Below are 19099 nucleotides of genomic sequence, written 5' to 3' on the forward strand. Positions count from 1 at the left end.
AGACACACACAGGATGCTCACTTCACTTCGTCAGTCATCTAGAATACTCCGTGCACAAACGAATCCCGCTGCAGAACCTCCTCACCATCAGGACCATCAGTTGTTGATGTCCTCCCTCGGGTCTCTGGTTTCTAGACTAGCGGCGCTAGCGATGGGCTACAGGGGACATCTGGACAGGGCAGTGAGGGACGTCTACGTAGATCATGTGACCGACCGAGGGTAGATCTGAATTATTTTATTTTTGCTTTATTTATTATTTTGGGCCTCAAATACTTTTACACACACACACTTACAAAAAAAAAACTAAAATAAAATTGAATAAATACCTTTGACAAAAGGGCACTTCGGGCATCAAGGGGCAAAGGGGCAGGTGCTTCAGCCCACTCCGTCCCTCCCTCTGCACGTGCCTGCAATTTAGTAACCAGAAGCTGCTGTAGAAATATGGCTGGTGCAATTTCAAAGTTTGTCCATACAGGGGCAGTAATGAGATATAAACACTCACCAGCCACTTTATTAGGTACACCTGTTCAACTGCTTGTTAACGCAAACATCTAATCAGCCAATCACATGGCTGCAACTCAGTGCATTTATTCATGTAGACGTGGTAAAGACAACTTGCTGAAGTTCAAAGCGAGCATCAGAATGGAGAAGAAAGGGGGTTTAAGTGACTTTGAATGTGGCATGGTTGTTGGTGTCAGATGGGCTGGTAGTTTTATTGATTCTTCAAAGTTGGGTATGAAATTATCAGCACAATACCAGTACTCTTAACAGAACCCCCTCATCATTAACGTTAGTTGTGCTTTTCTTAATTTACTGCCAAAATGTCTTGAATAAAAAAGTTCATTAATGTTGCAACTCTTCTTTACTTTTCAGACTGCAGTACTCTGCTCATTACATGGCAGAGAACCAAAGCTGCTGCTACAAATAAACATGAGAGTTCTTCTCAGCAATAACTGAAGACGACCATTAACCGACAACCACGAGATGATTGAATTTCAGGGTTTATTTTAGCATCATGACAAACAGACCAGACAGCTGTCACTGACCTGAACCACTAAAATCAACGAGGATGTTAGTGGAACGAACCCAGTCAGTACAATGCTCATGAAACTTGACATTGACTTTAAAAGTGGAATTTGGCACCTACACACTTAACATCCTTGTAGCTTTGTGTACTTGGTTTTGACAGGAACAGAGAAAATAAAAAAGGCTGGTGGTGTCCACATCCTCCTCTAAAAGTAACTGAGCTGAGAAGAATCACAGCAGTGAAAGAACAAGACATTGAGAACATTTTGTTTGCTACCAGCGAGAGTAAAGCTGTTGCTAGGTTGGCACTGATTTACATTTAGAGGCTTCATAACGTGCTGAGATGCAGCTTTGTTTTTTTTTTTTGTTTTTTTTAAATAAGAGCAATAAAACTGGAATGCCATGTGCTATAAAACAGCGGGATATGTTCATTTTGTTGCCTGCCCTCTACGAACTAAACTCACTCCAGCAATCGTGATCACATTTCACCAAAGCACCGTGTTCAACTAAATCCTCTGAGATGATTGGCACAATGTACGTACGAATTACACCGAGCTGAAGCCCCGCAGGAGTAGTGCTCCCCACAACACGCCCCGAAAACAAGACGAAGAAAATCAGATGCAAAAAAAAAAAAAAATTTGTAAACACTTTCCATTTTAACTAAAAAAAAAGTCCCCTAAAACATTATGTAAACATGATAAATGTTGATCCATTTAGACTTTGTGCCGTACAGCTTAGATTACATTTGATCTATTCGATTACAACAAGCTATGCTGATAAAAGATATTAGTAAATGTTCAGAATACTTAATTGAATGTACATAATATAAAAAGTGACATTGTCATAATTTGTTATGCTTATTTTGTGCAAAATGCTTTAGTAAACTATAATTTGGCATTAATGAGAAACCTTAAAAAATTGATTAAAAATAAATCAGAGATGGATTTACAGAGCCGCCCCCAAACATTCACCTCCGCCTGTAATACTGTGCAAAATGATGGGTTCAGCAAGTGCAAGCGGCTCAGCCAAACCGACCATCGATCAAGTTCTGCAAGATTCTAGTTGACGCCGGAAGATGCAAATGTTTAGGTCGAACCCGCGTCGTGTCGAGTGGCGATGCAGCCCATGTCGAGGCGAGAACTAAGGAAAAGTTAAGGCATCGGACTACTCCTGAAGGCAATGTGAGTGACTCTACGCTGAAAACACCGCTGATATCTTGCTAGGACATTTGCTAACTTGGCGAACAAGTAGCGCAGCACACGGAGGACGTCGTAAAAACATAGCGTTTTGGTATCTAGCCAAGCCGAACGTTGATCATACGTAAGCAGTTGCTCTGTATCTTCTACAGTTTTGCGATAAATTTCAACACATTCGCTGGAATTTCGATGGGTCACGTCGAGAACTGTCTCCAGTTCCGCTGTGTCGTCACTAGTGCCAGGTCTGACTAAACTATTTGGCTCTCTGCTTGGGAAAGAACATGCAGCCACTGAGGAGAGAATCCGGGATCTTTCAGGTTTTCTTCATGTAGTTTCCACGACTCCGACAAACACGAGGAGGGGGAAGGACAAAGTCTGAATGTGGCGATTGGAACTAAAAATTGAGTTGAGCCTTCAGAGTCTAAAAGAAAACGGCGACGGTCGAAGGTTAAATGAGAGCTTAAGGTAGCGATTTCTCCAGGAAGAAGCTACAATCTTGCAGAAGTGGACGCCTGTGTGGACCGCTCGGCTTGGCTCGGCTCCGAATCTTTGTCGTCCCGGTCGTCAGCAGTGGAATGAAACGGGGAGGAATGTGGGTGGAGGGTTACAGGTCGTCGTCCCCGATCCCCTCGAAAGCGTAGTTGCCGTGGAAGTCGTTGCCGCTTATGTCGTTTGCCGAGTTGGAGGCGCTGATCCCTCTGAGAGACACCGAGCTCAGCTTGGTCTAGATGGAATCAACAGGAGAATTAATGCGACACCGAAGACTAGATTATTACGCTGCATTGTTGAAGAAGAAGAAAAAGATTGACTCACTGAGAGTTTGACAATTTGTTCACGGTTTGGGTCTGGGGAGTCCTGCAGCCAAACAAAAACAGAGTCAAATTAACCCCCAAACCTGAGATCTACACAGACCTGGCATGTCATCTCGTGTCTCACCAGTAGAGGGGGAGATTTCACAGCTTGCTGACTGTCGGGCCGGTGGATGGAGCCGTTGTGTCGTTTCCTCAGCAGCTGAAATGTGACAGAAGGCGGCGAAAGAAGTGAAGACGTGATAAAAGTTGTTCTTAAATTTGAAAATGAGCTGTAATGTCTGCAGCTACAATGCAAAAAGTCACATTTAAGGTGGAAAAGCTTAGTTAACCTTTATAAATCGGAATATTATATGTCTTTTCTGAGCACAAACCTTTTTTATGCTGCCACCGGACTTCTTTACCATTAATTCGTCCACCATAGACTGAAGGCAGATACTCATCATGATAGCCTGAAATGAAAGGGTCAATTAAAGGACAATAAGGACACTTGGAGTCTCTCTTGGTCAGTCCTAAAACACATATGAGGTGTGATCAAAAAGTTCTGGGACTGTTTGTTGTAAGCAGTAGTAACTGTCTTGAGTGAAATGCAGGAACTGTAAGTCGTGGAAACCTGTGGATGTTTTTGTGAACAGGTCGGTGTCCATTTGCGATTTCTCCACGGGTCGCAAACAGGAGCAGAGAAGAAAACATCACACTGTGCCAAACAGCAGCCAGGATGACTGGACCTCTATGGGGAGGTCTGCGGCTATCACAGTATTCACAGCGGAAAAACCACAGTTTCCCAAAAAAAAAAAAAAAGCAAAAGATGCGTCAGGTCAGGACACTCCAGGAGCATGTTGCTGTTGTCTTTAAAATGTACGTGGCTGCACAGCAGGGATTAGTCCCAGGGACTTTTACAGTAACATCCAGAGGCATCTGAGGTCAAACAATCAGTGCTAACGACCTGAACTGTGACGTGATGCAACGTGAGTGCTCCAATGTGCATGGTGTGACGATTACACACTCTTTTTTTCAGCCCCGACACCACAAGCATCACTTTCAAACTGCCCCTCTCGCTAAATTTAGCCCCCTGTGACTTCTGCCTCTTGGCAAAAATGAAATGCAGGTAAACGGGTCACTGCTTTGGCACCGATAAGGAGATTCACCAATCAGGCAAAACATTATGACCACCTGCATAACATTGTGTTGGTCCAGCTTATGTGGTCAGAAATGCTCTGAACCATTGAGTCTGGACCAGAGAATCTCTCAGGGTGTCCTATGGGGTCTGGAACCAGGATGTTGGCAGGGGATCCGTTGGGTTCTCTGGGTTGTTTAGTGGAGTCTCTGGGAATCAAACTTGTTCCACTGCATCTTGTTGATGCTTGATCAGGATGAGGTCTAGGAAGTGTGGAGGTAAAATCAACATCTTGGGTGATTGTCATGTTCCTCAAGATATTGCTGATTGATGTTTTTGCGATGGGATCTGATGCATTTAGGATTTCCATTTAGATGAAGGAGTGTGCTTGTTCTGGGACAGTGTTTATTTGGATGTCTAACTCTCATCAACATGGACGCCAAAATCCAAGGTTTTCCAGCAGAACACCACATAGTATCAATATGATCCGTGTTCTTTACTTCACCTGTCAGTGGTCTTAATGTTGGGGCTGACTGGTGTATGTAAATAACTGGACTTCCAGGGAACACTACGGGTGTTGCATCAAACTGGGAGCTGCACATAGAAATTTTACTTTAATGGGGAAGGCAGCCAAATTTAAATGAGGTATGGTTTTTAATTCTTATAGGCAGTCTCTGAACTTTTTGAACGCACCTCATATGGCTCTACTTTGAAGGACAACAATGACTATAATAAATCCAGTTGCAGAAATGTAATGCTCCAAAACCTCACGCCTGTTTTCATATTTCAGACAATGCATTTTCAATGGGCCAAATTTTGTCAACACACACAAGGAGCTTTCCTCTTTTATTCAAAAAATTTCAAAATGCCAAAATCATGTTGTAGGAGCAGATTAGCAAATGCAGGTAATTATTTTGGTGTCAGTGGGTTTCACTCCTTTATGGGTTAATTGTTAATTTGAAATATATTAAGGTAGGAACCTTTGTGTCTAGAGAGGGTTTTCCAATCGGAAGGGCACAAACCAGTTTTTGATTGCCGAACAGCAACTTGTGGATGTATAAATTTATGCACTTTGGAGATTTCTGGGCAAAAAATAAAGACACCGTGCATCGCAAGTGCGTCAGTTAAGTTTTTATGTTTCTCGATTGGATCCTCTCAGTGGCTTAAAGCATTGGCTTAGCCTCTTCAACACATCTACATAACACAAATACACGGTTTTCCCTGAATGTGATGTTTGCTGAGCCTGTAAATGACCTCCTACCTGTTGACTGGTGATGGTGACCCACTGCAGACGGTCTTTGCTCATCAGATACTCGAAGGCCAGCTCCAGTTTGACCTCACATTTGGCCGAGCTGCAGGGGTTGGTTGTACCGTTGGCTATTGGGACTTGCTGCGACATGAAACAAAGAAAGCGAGTCTTATAATTTGGTGCTTGGCAGGTGCCAGCATCATTGTTATCTTCATCACCATCTTCTAAATGAACAATAGCTGTCAGAGCCATTATCACCAACTGCTTATGATTTCTGTTTATTCTATTGTGGGCTGTTCCTTCCTTCGACCTTCTATCTTCTTGTGTGTGAACAACAAAGAAACAGATTTCCAAACCGACATCCAACTTGTCTTCTTAAGCGGAGGATAAGCTCACTATTCTTCTCTATGACCGGAGGTCCGTGTAAGCAGCTCAAACACATTTCCTATCCTACATCTCTGTGCCTTAAGCCTCCATTCTCCAGCTGCTGCATCACACGACAGGCGGCCAAATCCTAAGAAGGCACTCTCTGAAAGATTAACAGGGGCACAGAGAAAGAAAATACATACAAAATAGAGAATTTCAAATGGCTTCAAACGCGTGAAGCTCAGAGACACACACAGAGCTCCCTGGAAACGAGCCGTCATTCCTCATTCATGGAGTCGGAGCTCGACACTGAGGGCCGGAAACTAGCTGCACCTCCCATGCTAACCGCACACACACAAAGATAACATAAAACAGAAATACAGGCCAAAACAAAGGTCTGACACACATGCTAACTGTTTATACGTGTCCTTCCGCATGCAATTTGAGATCTAGCTATGAGGGGGGTTGCAGCACGGCACCAAATGAGATGTTTTTAATATTTTGTTGGACAGGAAAGGGCTCATTAAAATGACTTTGACCTCAGAGAGTGAGTGGAGAGGAATTAATCACCCGGCTGGGCAGCATGGGGCCTCAGTTTGTAATCAAGACGAGCTAAGATGCATTTTCATTTTCCGTGTGTTGCCATGTGTCCTGTGCAAATTAACTTTGGGAGACTCACAAAAGCTCCTGTGATACGCGTAATGACTGCGCTGCTCCAAAATTAATGCAACACAAATGTGAACTGCTGCGCCCATCTCCATTTAAACGAGGTCTCATGTCTCTAAACGTTCATCTTTCAAATGTCAGATGGAATTATGTGGGTAGAGCTTCATGTAATGCTTCTCTCAGCAAAACAGATTGTTCAGGTTTTCACAGAAGCCGCCATCTCTTTTAAACACAATTGGAAGCGAGAATAAAAGCATCAAGGCAGAGCTAGTGTGTGCTGCAAAATACTTTGAACTGATTCAATTGTTTTCTGGAGCCATTTGAAGTGCTGAGATGTATTCTACTCAAAAAAAAAAAAGACATTTTGTTTTGGCCAACAAAAATACAGCTTAATTACATTTAAATCAGTAAAGTCCATTAAACACTCAGTTTAGACATTTAATATTCCACTTGCAGAAATACAGGGGAAGTTTATTGGACATAAATGGCCAAAATCTATGTACCAGAAGCTGAAAATCCTAAATATCGATCTGTCCAAAGTTCTCCAGACTTAAGAAACAAACCAAAAAATCTATCAAAATAACAGGAAGAGGCAAGAGTGCAGAAAAATAGGAGTCAGTCACGACCCAAAGCACCACCTCATTGGTTAAACATTGCTGTGGTTCCGCCAGGGGAACTGGCACGCTGGAATTTATTGATGATTTCACTGCTCAAGGACGTGGCAGGAGTTAATAAATCACAACAAAAGTCCCCAAAGGAAAATTCTTTTGTTGCAGCTGCAAAAGAATGTGGACGTCTTGCAAAAAAGATTATTACAAATATTTTTAAAAAATAGACAAGTGGATGGTTACAGGAGGAAAAGATTTTCTGACATTCAGTCAAGGATTTTGCCATTTTCAGTCTCTTGCTGAACAATCTTCTCTGGGAGTTGATGGAGAGGCATTTTTGACATCTTCCTCTCCTCTACTGCATGAGACTATCCAGCTCTATTTTGGGTTCATCCATCCTCTCAGCAGTCACTACAGATTCATAAAACATCTTCAGTAAGGTGCCACAAACGTTGCAGGATGTCTCTAAGGTGTTTTCTGTTGAATGGGTTTTTTTTCCTTCTCCTGCTTGCTCAAAAGGAATCAGTGGGTTGCTCTCAATAATTTAATACTGTAAGAGCTTCACCATATAGGTGCTTTTCCACTAGCACTTATATGTTTAGCTGACTTGTGTTGTGAATTGGTGCTATAGAAATAAAACTGAATTGAATAATAACCCTAGCCCTTCCTGGAAAGACCTACAGAGTGTCTGGTCTGATGTAAAGAGGAGCAGGAGGAATCTCAGATCTTCCGATATCAACCACTAGTTCCTTTTTTTGGTTGACCTACAGATTGCTCAACTCAGTTCATACCAAACCACAAATCAGTAGCTGTGATGTCTTCATGGAAACGTGACAAGACAGTCCTCATGTGATGCTCATAGTGAGTCATCAATACCCAGAACAGCAAAAAAAAAAAAAGCAGCAACCAGCAATGGAGTAGGTGTACGACAACATCGCCACCTCCTATAACTAGCTGGTAGATGAACTAAAGGTGGCGTGGAAGTAAACAGGAGCATTGTGTGAGCTCAGATTCAGTTTAGCACCAACCTAAACAAATATCCTCGTCTGGCCAGGTCTGATCTCAATCCATTTTAGCTACATTCCACTTGCTGAAGACTAAACTAAAAGCAGAGACTCACAAGCTACATCTGAAGGCCTGGAGACAGTTATCAGAGAAGATAAAAAGCATCTGTGGGTCCAAGATGTGCATCTGTTGGATCTCTGTTGCCGTTTCCCAAACAGAACTTTACTATACTGATGTAAACCTGCGCAAATTAAAGGTGAGATCTGGCATGTTTATGAAATATCGTTTCTGCTGAAGCACAGAGCCAGAAAAAACACCAATGTCCAAATGGTCTGGCTGTTTGGGTTTTCCTCTTAACAGATGCCATCACACTCCCTCCTTGCCAACAGACAATTATGAGTTCAAATAAAAGATGCTGCTGTATGTGTTAACCCGGTGGATCGATACAGCGCCGTCCTTGTGTGGGCGGCGTGTTTGGGTAATTGGACAGATGAAGATAAATGGTGTGGAGGTCAGCACTTTGAGCAAGCAGCTGGTGTAAAAACTAATCCTTGGCAAGACTAGATACATTTTGTTTCTGGCGCTGCAGTGATCTGAGGCCACTTTTAAAGCGCAGGAGGCCCCTTTGGCAGTTCACAGTCTCCTAATATTATTATTATTTGAAAATCAAGGTGAGTTCCAAGGTGAATTTACTCATCCTCACTCTTCTCTCGCACACCATTTCACTTACAGAAGAAGTGACTCGCCAACATCTCATGCGCGTGACTTTGAAGCTTCCCTCTTTCATCTGCTCGTTGGGCAGCTTGACGTGGAAGTTGAGCTCGTTGTTGCCGGCGCTGACGATGACCTGGCAGCCCTTCTCGGGGAAGTCGGTGATACAGGGGTCGAACTTGATGTAGCCGTAATATTTGAGCGTCTGACCTAGATGAATGAACTGGGGGGAAAGAGCGAAGAAAACAAATTAAGAAAAACCTGTTTCCATGTAACCCCTGAAGAAAATAAGTTTGAATTCTCTCCTGGATTGATGTGATTAAAAATTCATATCATGGGAAAAACTGGGCTAACTGAATAACAGAATGCACCAGAGGCAGTATTCCCTGTACTCTACAGATTTATCCTTGGACAAAGACATTTCTGAGTGTCAGCTGGATTCATTGTACTGGCAGAATCATCTAGAAGAGAGGCTTTTGCTCACTTCTTTCTTGGAGCCTTTCTCCTGCAGTGATTTCAGCTGCCTGTGCTGGTCTTTGTTGACGAGTATCCAGCCCCGCTCGATGTCAGACACCGTCTGGTGAAGCAAAAACAGGAGGTGAAGTTCATCTTTCTACACAGCCGAACAGAATAAAAGCAGGTTATTGCGTCTACTTTGGTAGGAGAAATCTCCCTCTTGGGATTTCATGTAAACAGTGCAGGTCAGCACATTAATTACACAGAAATATGCATGAATGCAGATGCTTTTGCAAACACTGTTCTGCTACACTGAGGCAGCACTCGGCAGCTCCAGATTTTAATCAAACTCGCAGCTTGAAAAGTGCTTAATATAACAGATCGTGACTGTCGCAGCAAAGGGAATTCGCTATTAATAGGATCAAAGAGGTACACAAAGAGATTCAAGGTGTTGCAAAGTCAAAACAAGCTGACAACACTATCAGATAATGGAGGGACTCAGGGGATGGACCAAAGAATTTGGCAGCCAAAGCATGAAGCACTTGCTTGATTCAGTTTTCTTGATGTGCTGCTGGCACCGGGCGAGCTCAGTAAAACACAACAGATGCGAGACGTACACCGACACAATCGGATCTAATTTGGACTTTCTGATTGGGTGCACATCTCAAGGGGAATTTAATTTAAAAGGTGTTTTTGAGACCACTTCTGCAAATGGCTGCAAATGGCAACAAGAAAAGCACTTAGAGAGTGCAGTACTCCGCCAAGGCTGCTCAGTTGTATCATTTCCGATGGATGAAATCTTGAATAAAAAAAATAACCTAGCGCTGAGCACAGGCGTGTGTTATGCATGTGTACGTTATGTGCAGGTATCATGTGACCTAAATATGTAGGGGGCAGCGGGAATTGATGGGACTCAGAAAAACCCCCACAATTTAATCAATTGTTCCTTGTATAATTTTCAATAGTTAAGTCCCGATACGTTCGAAGATGGCAGCTGACGTAGTGTTCACTTGTTGTCATAGTTACAGTGACGCCATGCCGCTATCTCGCAATGATACGGAAATCTTTAATAAATCTGTGGATCCAGACTATGAGCTGCATCATGGCCAAAATCCAATCACTTGGTCCTTGTATCATTTCTGACCTTCCCTGAAAATTTCATCCAAATCCATTATTCCGTTTTTGAGTGATGTTGTGAACAGACAGACAGACAAACCAACACCGATCATCACATATCTCCGCCGCATTCCTTGGCAGAGTAATAAACAACACTAACTGGTCTGCAGAAGTCATGAAATCTCTTACTTGGGCGTATAGCAAATTCAGGCCAACTCTGTTGTCCATGACATCACTGTCATACGCCATGTCCCAGTAGCTGAAGAAACAGAAAGCACAAGCAGAAAATTATTTGTAGAAATGAGATTTACCACAGTGGACCAGTTAAAATAAGATACAAACTATTTGCCCATTGGTAATTTTTTACAACTCTGCACACTGCAATCACTGGTGCCCTGTAGAAACTGTGTATTTCATTGGAAGTGTCCATTTTGTGTGCTCTGTTAATGCATTTTTCAAATAATTTGACATGTTTAAATGTTTATTTCGCTTCAAAAGAAATAGAACTGCCTAATGTCCGAGGTCATGTGTTCACATTTTCATGAAAGCAGGACTTTGTACCTTTTGTCATAAAAACACCTTGTGGCAACCTTGGTGGCCGTTTTATCCTCTGCTATAACCAGGACAAATAAACAGAAGGAACCAATTTTTAAAACTCTAGCATACAAGCCACAGACATGATGTGATTCAGACTAGCCTTTGTTTTTGAGATAACTGTGAATTTACTGATATCTATTGACCTAAATAGTTTATGACGTAACTGTAATCACTGATCATTAAAATATACGGGTAGATATCACCTGACCATGACTGTAAGACGTGGCTGAGATGGCTCCACTTAAGAAAAATATTCATGCATCAAACTGTTTAATTGTCCGACTTGCTTGTTTTTATGAAATAGTGAACATCATTTCTACATATTACCTGGACTATCGACCCATAAAGGAATACAATGCCTCTCTGTATCTAAAAAATGCAAATCACCAAATAAATAAGAAAATACATGTTTTATACCCTTGCACTCTTGGACACTATTTGCATGATAAAACACTTCAACATTTGTACATCCCTTATGTGGGACATTTTGCTTTTTGTATTATTATTGTTTATTTTTATTTACTGCACATTTTTACTTATTTATCTGTATTTATACTGGTGGGAACTTTACTCTCTCTTCTGTAGCAAGCAAATTTCATGAAGTATTTCTATTCTATTATATGTAGTGCATTAATGATAGTCTGAAAGGTTTGACAAACAGTCTGGCCAGTGTACATCTGAGAGGATTAGAAGAAAAGTGGTCTGCCACAAAAAATCCAAACTGAGGTTTTATATAATTGTAACATTTTACATTACATTTAATTATTTAGTGGCAGAGTGGTCTAACCCACAACCCAAATATAGCATTACAGTGGTGCTTGGAATGTTAGACCATTCTTGAAAGCACAAAACTTTGAACCCATTTTTCTCAAAAACTATAGAAAGTGGGTTAGACCACTATGCTTCCAAATTCTTCATTGAAATTAGAAATAAATTTAAAACGGAATTAACAGTGTATCAATTCCGTGAAACGACAGGGACTCCTAGACAAATTCCTCAGCTGACAGCCAGTGAGCCAGCGGTGTAAACATTCATCTCCAGGATTATTTGTTACTGAGGTCGAAGGACAGCTGGCGGTGATGTGAGTGAAACGATACAAAGATCCAGAGGCAGCACTGTAGTTCTATTTAAAGCACTGCTGGTGTGTGGGTGCCAGAGGGCAGTCTGAAGAGTGGAGCGTGACGTTAAAAAAGAAATGCATGAATTCCTCTCTGCCCATTTACAGAGAGGGATGAAAACTGGGACCGCACGAATCTGATTACAAGAAAAGAAAGAACAAGAGAGCGCAGAGCTCAGTGTGATTTAGATATTTCACTCCCAAGTATTTTATCTCCCAGCCTCTGGATATGAATTTCTTCAGGCCTCAGTGGAAGATTATTATCGCCTGAGTTAACAGAGCTCAGATTATTATTTTTTAAAAATTTTATCCACTAACAAAATCCTCATTGTATTCATGTCTCCCAACGCAGTCGTGAAATTTAACATGTTGTAATTGCATGGCACAAGGGGGTGTTAGTAAATGGAGAAGTTGTTCAAAGGAGATGTGAAGCATGCTGCTCGGCCACATCAGCATTTAAAAATAGGCGACAAGAGAGAAGAGGAAGGAGAGAGGGGGAAAAAGAGGAGGAAAGAAAGGGAGTAACAGTGTACGAGTGTTGGAATCTGTAGCATAGTGTTTCTGTGCGCGAGTGCTTTTAATTTGCTGCACCAGATTCATCTGAAAGACTCCGCTGAGACGCAGTACTTGTTGGAAAATTGCCCCGAAAACACCAAACAGCCAGACTTTTGCATATTAAATACTATAAAAAGTTCATATTGCTTCCGACATAAACAGCCTGATTAAATTTCACGAATGCTTTGAATAACTTTGTGATGTACCACAATGAAAAATGATTGACGTTTTGTAAATTCTATGTTTTCAGCGGATTGAGACACATTTCCTCCATTTTTAGCTTGCCAAAAAGAGCTGTTTCATTCGCTCTGACCTCATCTTCCCCTGGATCTCATACACTGGGGGTCTGTTTTTCCTCCACCTCCACTTGTTAGTTCTACATTCATTCTTCCCTCGCTCCTCCACACTCCACAGTGAAACTAGGTCAGGAGGACTGAGACTTTCCTTGAGGCAGAAAGAAAGTAAACATCCTGTGTACCTCTAGAGTCGGTGGGAGGCAGGTTGACGGAAGAACAGACACATGAGGGAGGAGAAAAACGTCGAGGGGAGAAATCACAAAGTTCAGACTAAATGGAAAGTCAGTATCTTCCATGAATTGAGTGTTTTGGTGGCCCGGACAAACAGATCTGTTCCCACCCAAGAAGATTTTTCAGATTTTTGTAGTTTTTGTGGCATGCTTCCTTGCACATATGAACAAAAATTGACAACAATCTGAGGATTTATCAATGGAACCAAAACAAATAAAGACATTTAAGGATAGGCTGTTGGTTACTGTCATTTTTAATCAATCCTCATGTGTTGATGGAGCCACCAGCCTCCTCTGTCTAGCGCCGACCACCAAATCAGTGAACCAGGAATGTGAGAACCACACAGTTCAACACAACAGTGATTTCTAATGAGAAACTTCTAATCTTCAGTTTGTGTTAAAGAGGTGAGGGTTTTATTTTATGAGAATTTTTGGGGCCAAACTTTCTCCTTAAGCTGTCAAATTTTATGTCAAGAATAACGTTAAAGCCACTAATCAATCAATAATCACAAAAGACATATTTAAAGCTCCAAACCCCCGAAACCCACTGGCAGGTTCTCTTAAACTGTAAAGACAGAAAGAATCTGATAGTCCTTGAACTAATCACATATGACGTGCCGCTCTGGTGCAAAACTTAATCAAATCTAAGCTTTAAATAACGGCATTTCATCAAAATCACTTTATCAAACAGTTCTTACTTTCAAAAATGCCAAAATAAACAGTTTGCTCTAACCAGAGTCTGCAAAAAACATACAATCTGTATTCCTCTGCGCAACTATAAAGCCATTAGTGACAAAAATTTTGATTTTTCAACTAAACGGGGCTGAACTGCAGACTGTGTTTAAACAAAGACAAAAAACAATTTAAGTAGTAGAATATCTATAGTACTGGGTTATTCAAAAAGAATGAACAGATTTCATTACACAATATTTTAATTAGGAAAAGCAATAGAAAACTCCAGCCAAGTCACAAGTATTCTACTTACAATCAACTTTTTTCCAGTCTTACAAGTGTTAAATGTGGCCACCACCTGCAGCACAGGCAACATCAGTGCAATAAGAGAATTCCTCGCAGACATGTATCAGCATATCACCATCCACTGAGTTGATCACTGTTGTTTGTCGATGTCATTCGATGACCATAAATGTCAAATAAAACGTGATTTTGAGTAGAATACTTGTGACTTGGCTGGAGTTTTCTATAGCTTTTCCTTATTAAAATATTGTGTAATGAAATCAGTTCATTCTTTTTGAATAACCCTGTATATAATTCCAAATCTTTCCTATTATTGGTAACAGCTGCAAAAATGGTCTCTTCAATTTTTTTCAACTTTTGCTTTGCATTATAATTGTGTTCTACTGCAAAATGGACATTTTTTTTTAAGTTCTCTCTACTTGTAGTTGTACTGTTTCTACGGAGGTGCAGTAATTTTACACTGCAGTGAAAAATGAGCCCACAGTGACTGAAAATGCCAGAACCTGCTTGGAGTTCAGGGGATTAAACATCATGAAATGACCTCTCTGATTCCATGGTTTCCAGTTAATTAGTGACATATAATTCTGACTATAGTTGAAGATGTTCTAAATTAAAAAGAGCAGTGTGGAGAATTCTGCAGTAGGGCTGAAAGATACGACATAAAATCTATAGAAAGCTCAATTAGAATGTATTTATTAAATGCAACTTCAGTTATCTCTTGTCCTTCTTTCCTGTTTGTCTAATTTAACTACAGCATGACCTGTTAAACATACACGGCTGTATATTTATAGCATTCAAATATAAACTGTATTATGATTAAATGTAGTTAGACTGGGAACCGTTTGGTGCAGCAATATCAAATTCACGTCAGGGTCTAATCTTTGCCTTTTCTACAGTTATACCCATGATAAGCACTGTCTTTGGCTCGTTTTCAAATATTCTCACCCTTTACAGAGAATGGGAACATCAGATAAGCAGTCTATGGTTAACCTAACCGTCTCTTTGACGCATCATGAACAAATGTTTCACCACAGTTAAGAAGTTTGTTGAGCAACACCCAGAAAAAAACAACAAAAGAAAACTGAATTTAATTACACCAAAAACAGCAGGTGTATTATGAACTGCAAAGAGAAGCATCCTTGTTCTTTAAAGGTTTAGATGAATAATAAAATGAGATGTTTGGGAATTCAGTATCATGATGTGAGCAGGTGGTTCGTACCTTTTCCGTAACACTATGTGAAATTCGGAGCTCCGCAAGCTGGTAATGGAGACGTAAGGCAGCTCAAACTCCTGTAGCTTCCGGACAACTGAGGGAGAGACACGAAAAAGAGAAAGAGTTAGACTCAAGTGCAGCTCAAGTCCCAAGGACATGGATAATGATGGCAACAACAAACAATGACTGATGGGAACACGCCATCTGGACAGGTCCCAGCAGAGAAAACTCTGTGTGTTTGAGTATCTTCAAAAAAGATAATGGCTCTTGTGTCTGTGTGTCCATAATGTGCAGCTGTTTTATTCCCTAAGGAAGCAGATCTGAGGTCCTTCCTGCTGCTGCTGCTCATTTTTAGGCACCAATAAATGTGTTCAACACCACAAATCAGAAGACTGAACAGCATCTTAGTTCGCCATTAGATTTATAGAAGTGCATTCGCTCTGTTATGGGCAGAAATGCTGTGTACAGGAAACGCACGCCGGTTACTTTAATCTCAGCTCTAATAAAAACACAAACTGAAAAACAAACTGAGCGCCTAAAATGTTTTGCAACTTTTTTAGACTGAGTGACTCATCAGTGGGAGACTGGAAGTAAAAACGCAAGATCAGAATAATCACACACTGGCACTTCTTGACATGTCTTTGCATATTTTACAGCGTGTATCGATTTACAAACAGGCCTCTGGGAAGCTGAATTGAATTTTTCTAGCAATCCCGTTATGTCAACCCTCCCACTATCGGTCTTGTTTGATCCACGGCCTGCTGCTCCGGATTCTAACAGTCGAGTCACGCTCACCACATGGCCCTGCTCTTTCACTGCACTCACATCTTGAGATTCTAATGGTGGGATTTAAAAACAAAAACAAAAAAAACCATGCCTGCGATATTCACAGAAGTTCACCTGGCACCAATTTCAGCCTGGAATGGATTTGGAGTGTGAGGGAAGCATTTGGCAGGTGGAAGAGAAGACAACTGTTGGGTCAGTGGGAGGGTTAGATGCTGCAACAAACTGCTCCCCTATGTTACCGATGTTTTCACAAATTCAGGTGCAAATATTTTGCCAAGACGTGCTCTGACACAGAAGTAAACAGACAAATAAGCCCCTTGAGAATGGAGCATTTCTGTTTTCAAAACGGTCGCGTATGTAATTTAAAACCCACCTGTTTGACATTAAATTTGTGTTGGTAGCACAGTGTTGTGGGTAGTAAGGCAAAAGAACAATTATTCATACACATTCCAAATTTGAATTCTATTATATTACTCAGTGGTGGAGAAAAGTATATTGATTTGACCAATAGGAAGTGACATAGACAAGTGGGATGAAATGGGAACGAATTGATGTTAATGATTAATTTTTAATAACTAAAAATGTCATGGCCGAAAATATTCCAATTTTAAAATAAAATGTTCATATTCTTGCGAAAAAATGCAGCTTTTACATAATTCAAAATGGTCCCAGTAATCTGCTAAATATTCCTGAGTGTTCTAATACACTGTAAAGCAAGGATAGCTGGTGCAGTATTTCTCTATTTAGGTAGTTTTTAAATGCAAATCATGGCGAAAACCAAAGAGTGTAGCAAGAAGAATCTATGTGTTTAAAGTGACAGTGACCACAATGCAAAGCCTAATCAAAAAGTACAATTGTGAAAAATCTCAAAGGGAATCGTAGGGGGGAAGTAATCCTTACGCTGGCCAGAATGTAGTGTGAGAAGCCAAGAAGAGTCCATTGAGTACCACCAAACTGTCCTTATGAATCTGAGCAATTCTGGCATTAACGCGTCGAGGTGATCTCAATAGAGGTCAGAAAAAGGAGGCATCATATTTCTCTAAGATCGGCACATAAAGCTCAATTGTAAAAACTACCCATGACAAAGAAGAGGTCAGACAAGATAAAAACTTCAAGCAGTAAGTCCCAAGAGTGTTATCGCTGTGGTGAAGCATGGCAGCAGGGATGCAAAGTGTTGGTGGTGTTTTTACAGCCAATGGTCAAGACAATCTCGTCCAAGTGAACAACATCGAGGGAAAATAGGTCTAGATAGTCCTAGACTTGTCTTTGGGCAGCATTTAGCCTTCTAACGAGACAACGATCCAAAAAGTAAAACCAAAGTGGTGAAGAAACGGTTAACAGAAAACAATGTTGGAGCTGCCCATCCACAGGAACTCAAGACCAGAGTGACAGCGAGGAAACCTTTGGACCTCGAAAACCTGGAGAAGAGTGGTCCCAAAGGAGACATTTGAAAAGCAGTTACAAGAAGATTGCTGTGTCAGAGAGGGTATTGATAATTTTGGACATGGCAGTAAAAATCTATAATCAACATCTCTAAGGCAGTGTCTTTGTCATTTCCAGCTAGAAGAAACCTGTTGGTCAAATAATTCATTACAAATCTAAATTGGACCTAAATGCATATAATGAACCAGGGAAACAAAGTCAACTGTGCCGAATGTAAACGGACAACAAACCCAAAACAATATCAGAGAATCTTTATATTTGAGAAGCAGTGCAAAGAGCAGGTTAACTGTGTGGTCTGCTGAAATTGTGCACTAATCTTGCAGTCCGAGTAAAACAAATCCCTTATTAATCTAAAGCTGGCGAGTGAGTGTGGTGCTATTTTGCAAGAAACCCAAGTGTCAGGTATCAGAATTTCAATCACAGCACTATCCTTGACCTGAAATCAAGCAGATAGCGATATGTGCAAGCTCTAAACACTGCAGCTATTTTGCATGTAGCAGATAACAAACACCTGGCTCTCACTGAGCACCTAATAAATTAATTATGCATTCTACAAAAGACGCAGCAGCAACTCAAGCACTAGATAACAACTCTCATGGGGCGATGCTGTCCTTCTTTTTGAAATTAACTACTGCATATCTCCAAACAGTGAGACAAATAAACCGAGCTGCTGGCTTGTTGCTAGAATAGATCCTCGTGCTTCACTGCAGGGAATTTAAAGTAAAAGAAAGACAGACATTACATCACATTCTTAAGTGAAGCTTAATATTCTTTGGGGTTTTTTTTAGTTTTTTTATCCCAAATCCTACAATCCCGTTTCTGACCCTTTCTCTAAAATTAATTTGTCCTTTGAGCTCTGTATGATTTGTGTGTCTTTTGAGAACACTCCTTGGCTGACCTCATAAAATAATGGAAATATAAACTGCGTTATCAAAGACTCGATGTGCTGCACACTTAGTTTGCCTTAATAAAGATTCATTATCTGATGTTTCCAGCTTTAGTGCTTCAAAAAGAAACTGATAGCACTAAGAGAATTTTCAAAAGTTTCTGATAAAAGCTTTCCAGGGACCTAAATAATCAGCAGTAATGGCTCATGGATGTGTTTTATGAATCCTTTTAATGGAAAAATAATGCTTAAATATTTGTTGGCACATTAATTCAAACTTTCAGCTAAAATGGATTTTTGTTACTGTTCACGTTGCTTCATTGCTGCATGTATAATTAACCAGTGTTCATCATTTCATTTAAGACACTGCAGGGAAAACTTTCCAACAGAGATAGATAATAAATTAGTCCTAATTGTTTTTTATTCACTCTGTTTCGTATTCGGAACTTACATGTTAAACTTCCATCCACGCCTTCACGGACCAGGAAGAGACTGAAGTAACCGACAAGCTCATCTGGGAGGTCAAGCTTCGTTGCAACAGCCTGCACAAAGAGCAAGAGTTACGTTTAATTGATGCATTGTGTGAGTTTCATTTTCCTGTAAAATTTTAAAAAGATTAAAGACAGGTAAAAACAGCTCAGCTTGAAATAATGTGTGTATCAAAGTCATACTTTAC

The 19099-nt window shown here is 40.7% G+C and overlaps 1 protein-coding gene across 1 annotated transcript in view; it reads right to left on the reverse strand.

Annotated features, from left to right (window-relative positions):
* Positions 1 to 988: 988 nt before the first annotated feature.
* The window catches only part of snx17 (sorting nexin 17), a 32630-nt gene continuing 14519 nt past the window's right edge, over positions 989 to 19099 (reverse strand). The window contains exons 6-15 of the mRNA XM_023297019.3: positions 18875 to 18965; positions 15315 to 15402; positions 10515 to 10584; positions 9238 to 9330; positions 8773 to 8976; positions 5410 to 5538; positions 3406 to 3483; positions 3159 to 3233; positions 3036 to 3077; positions 989 to 2946 (exon numbers count right to left, since the gene is read on the reverse strand). Of these exons, the coding sequence (XP_023152787.1) occupies positions 2827 to 2946; positions 3036 to 3077; positions 3159 to 3233; positions 3406 to 3483; positions 5410 to 5538; positions 8773 to 8976; positions 9238 to 9330; positions 10515 to 10584; positions 15315 to 15402; positions 18875 to 18965 (990 nt within the window). The 3' untranslated portion in view covers positions 989 to 2826. The remainder of the gene's footprint in view (positions 2947 to 3035; positions 3078 to 3158; positions 3234 to 3405; positions 3484 to 5409; positions 5539 to 8772; positions 8977 to 9237; positions 9331 to 10514; positions 10585 to 15314; positions 15403 to 18874; positions 18966 to 19099) is intronic.

The sequence above is a fragment of the Amphiprion ocellaris genome, chromosome 12 (assembly GCF_022539595.1).
Source record: "Amphiprion ocellaris isolate individual 3 ecotype Okinawa chromosome 12, ASM2253959v1, whole genome shotgun sequence".
Taxonomy (NCBI): Eukaryota; Metazoa; Chordata; class Actinopteri; family Pomacentridae; genus Amphiprion; species Amphiprion ocellaris.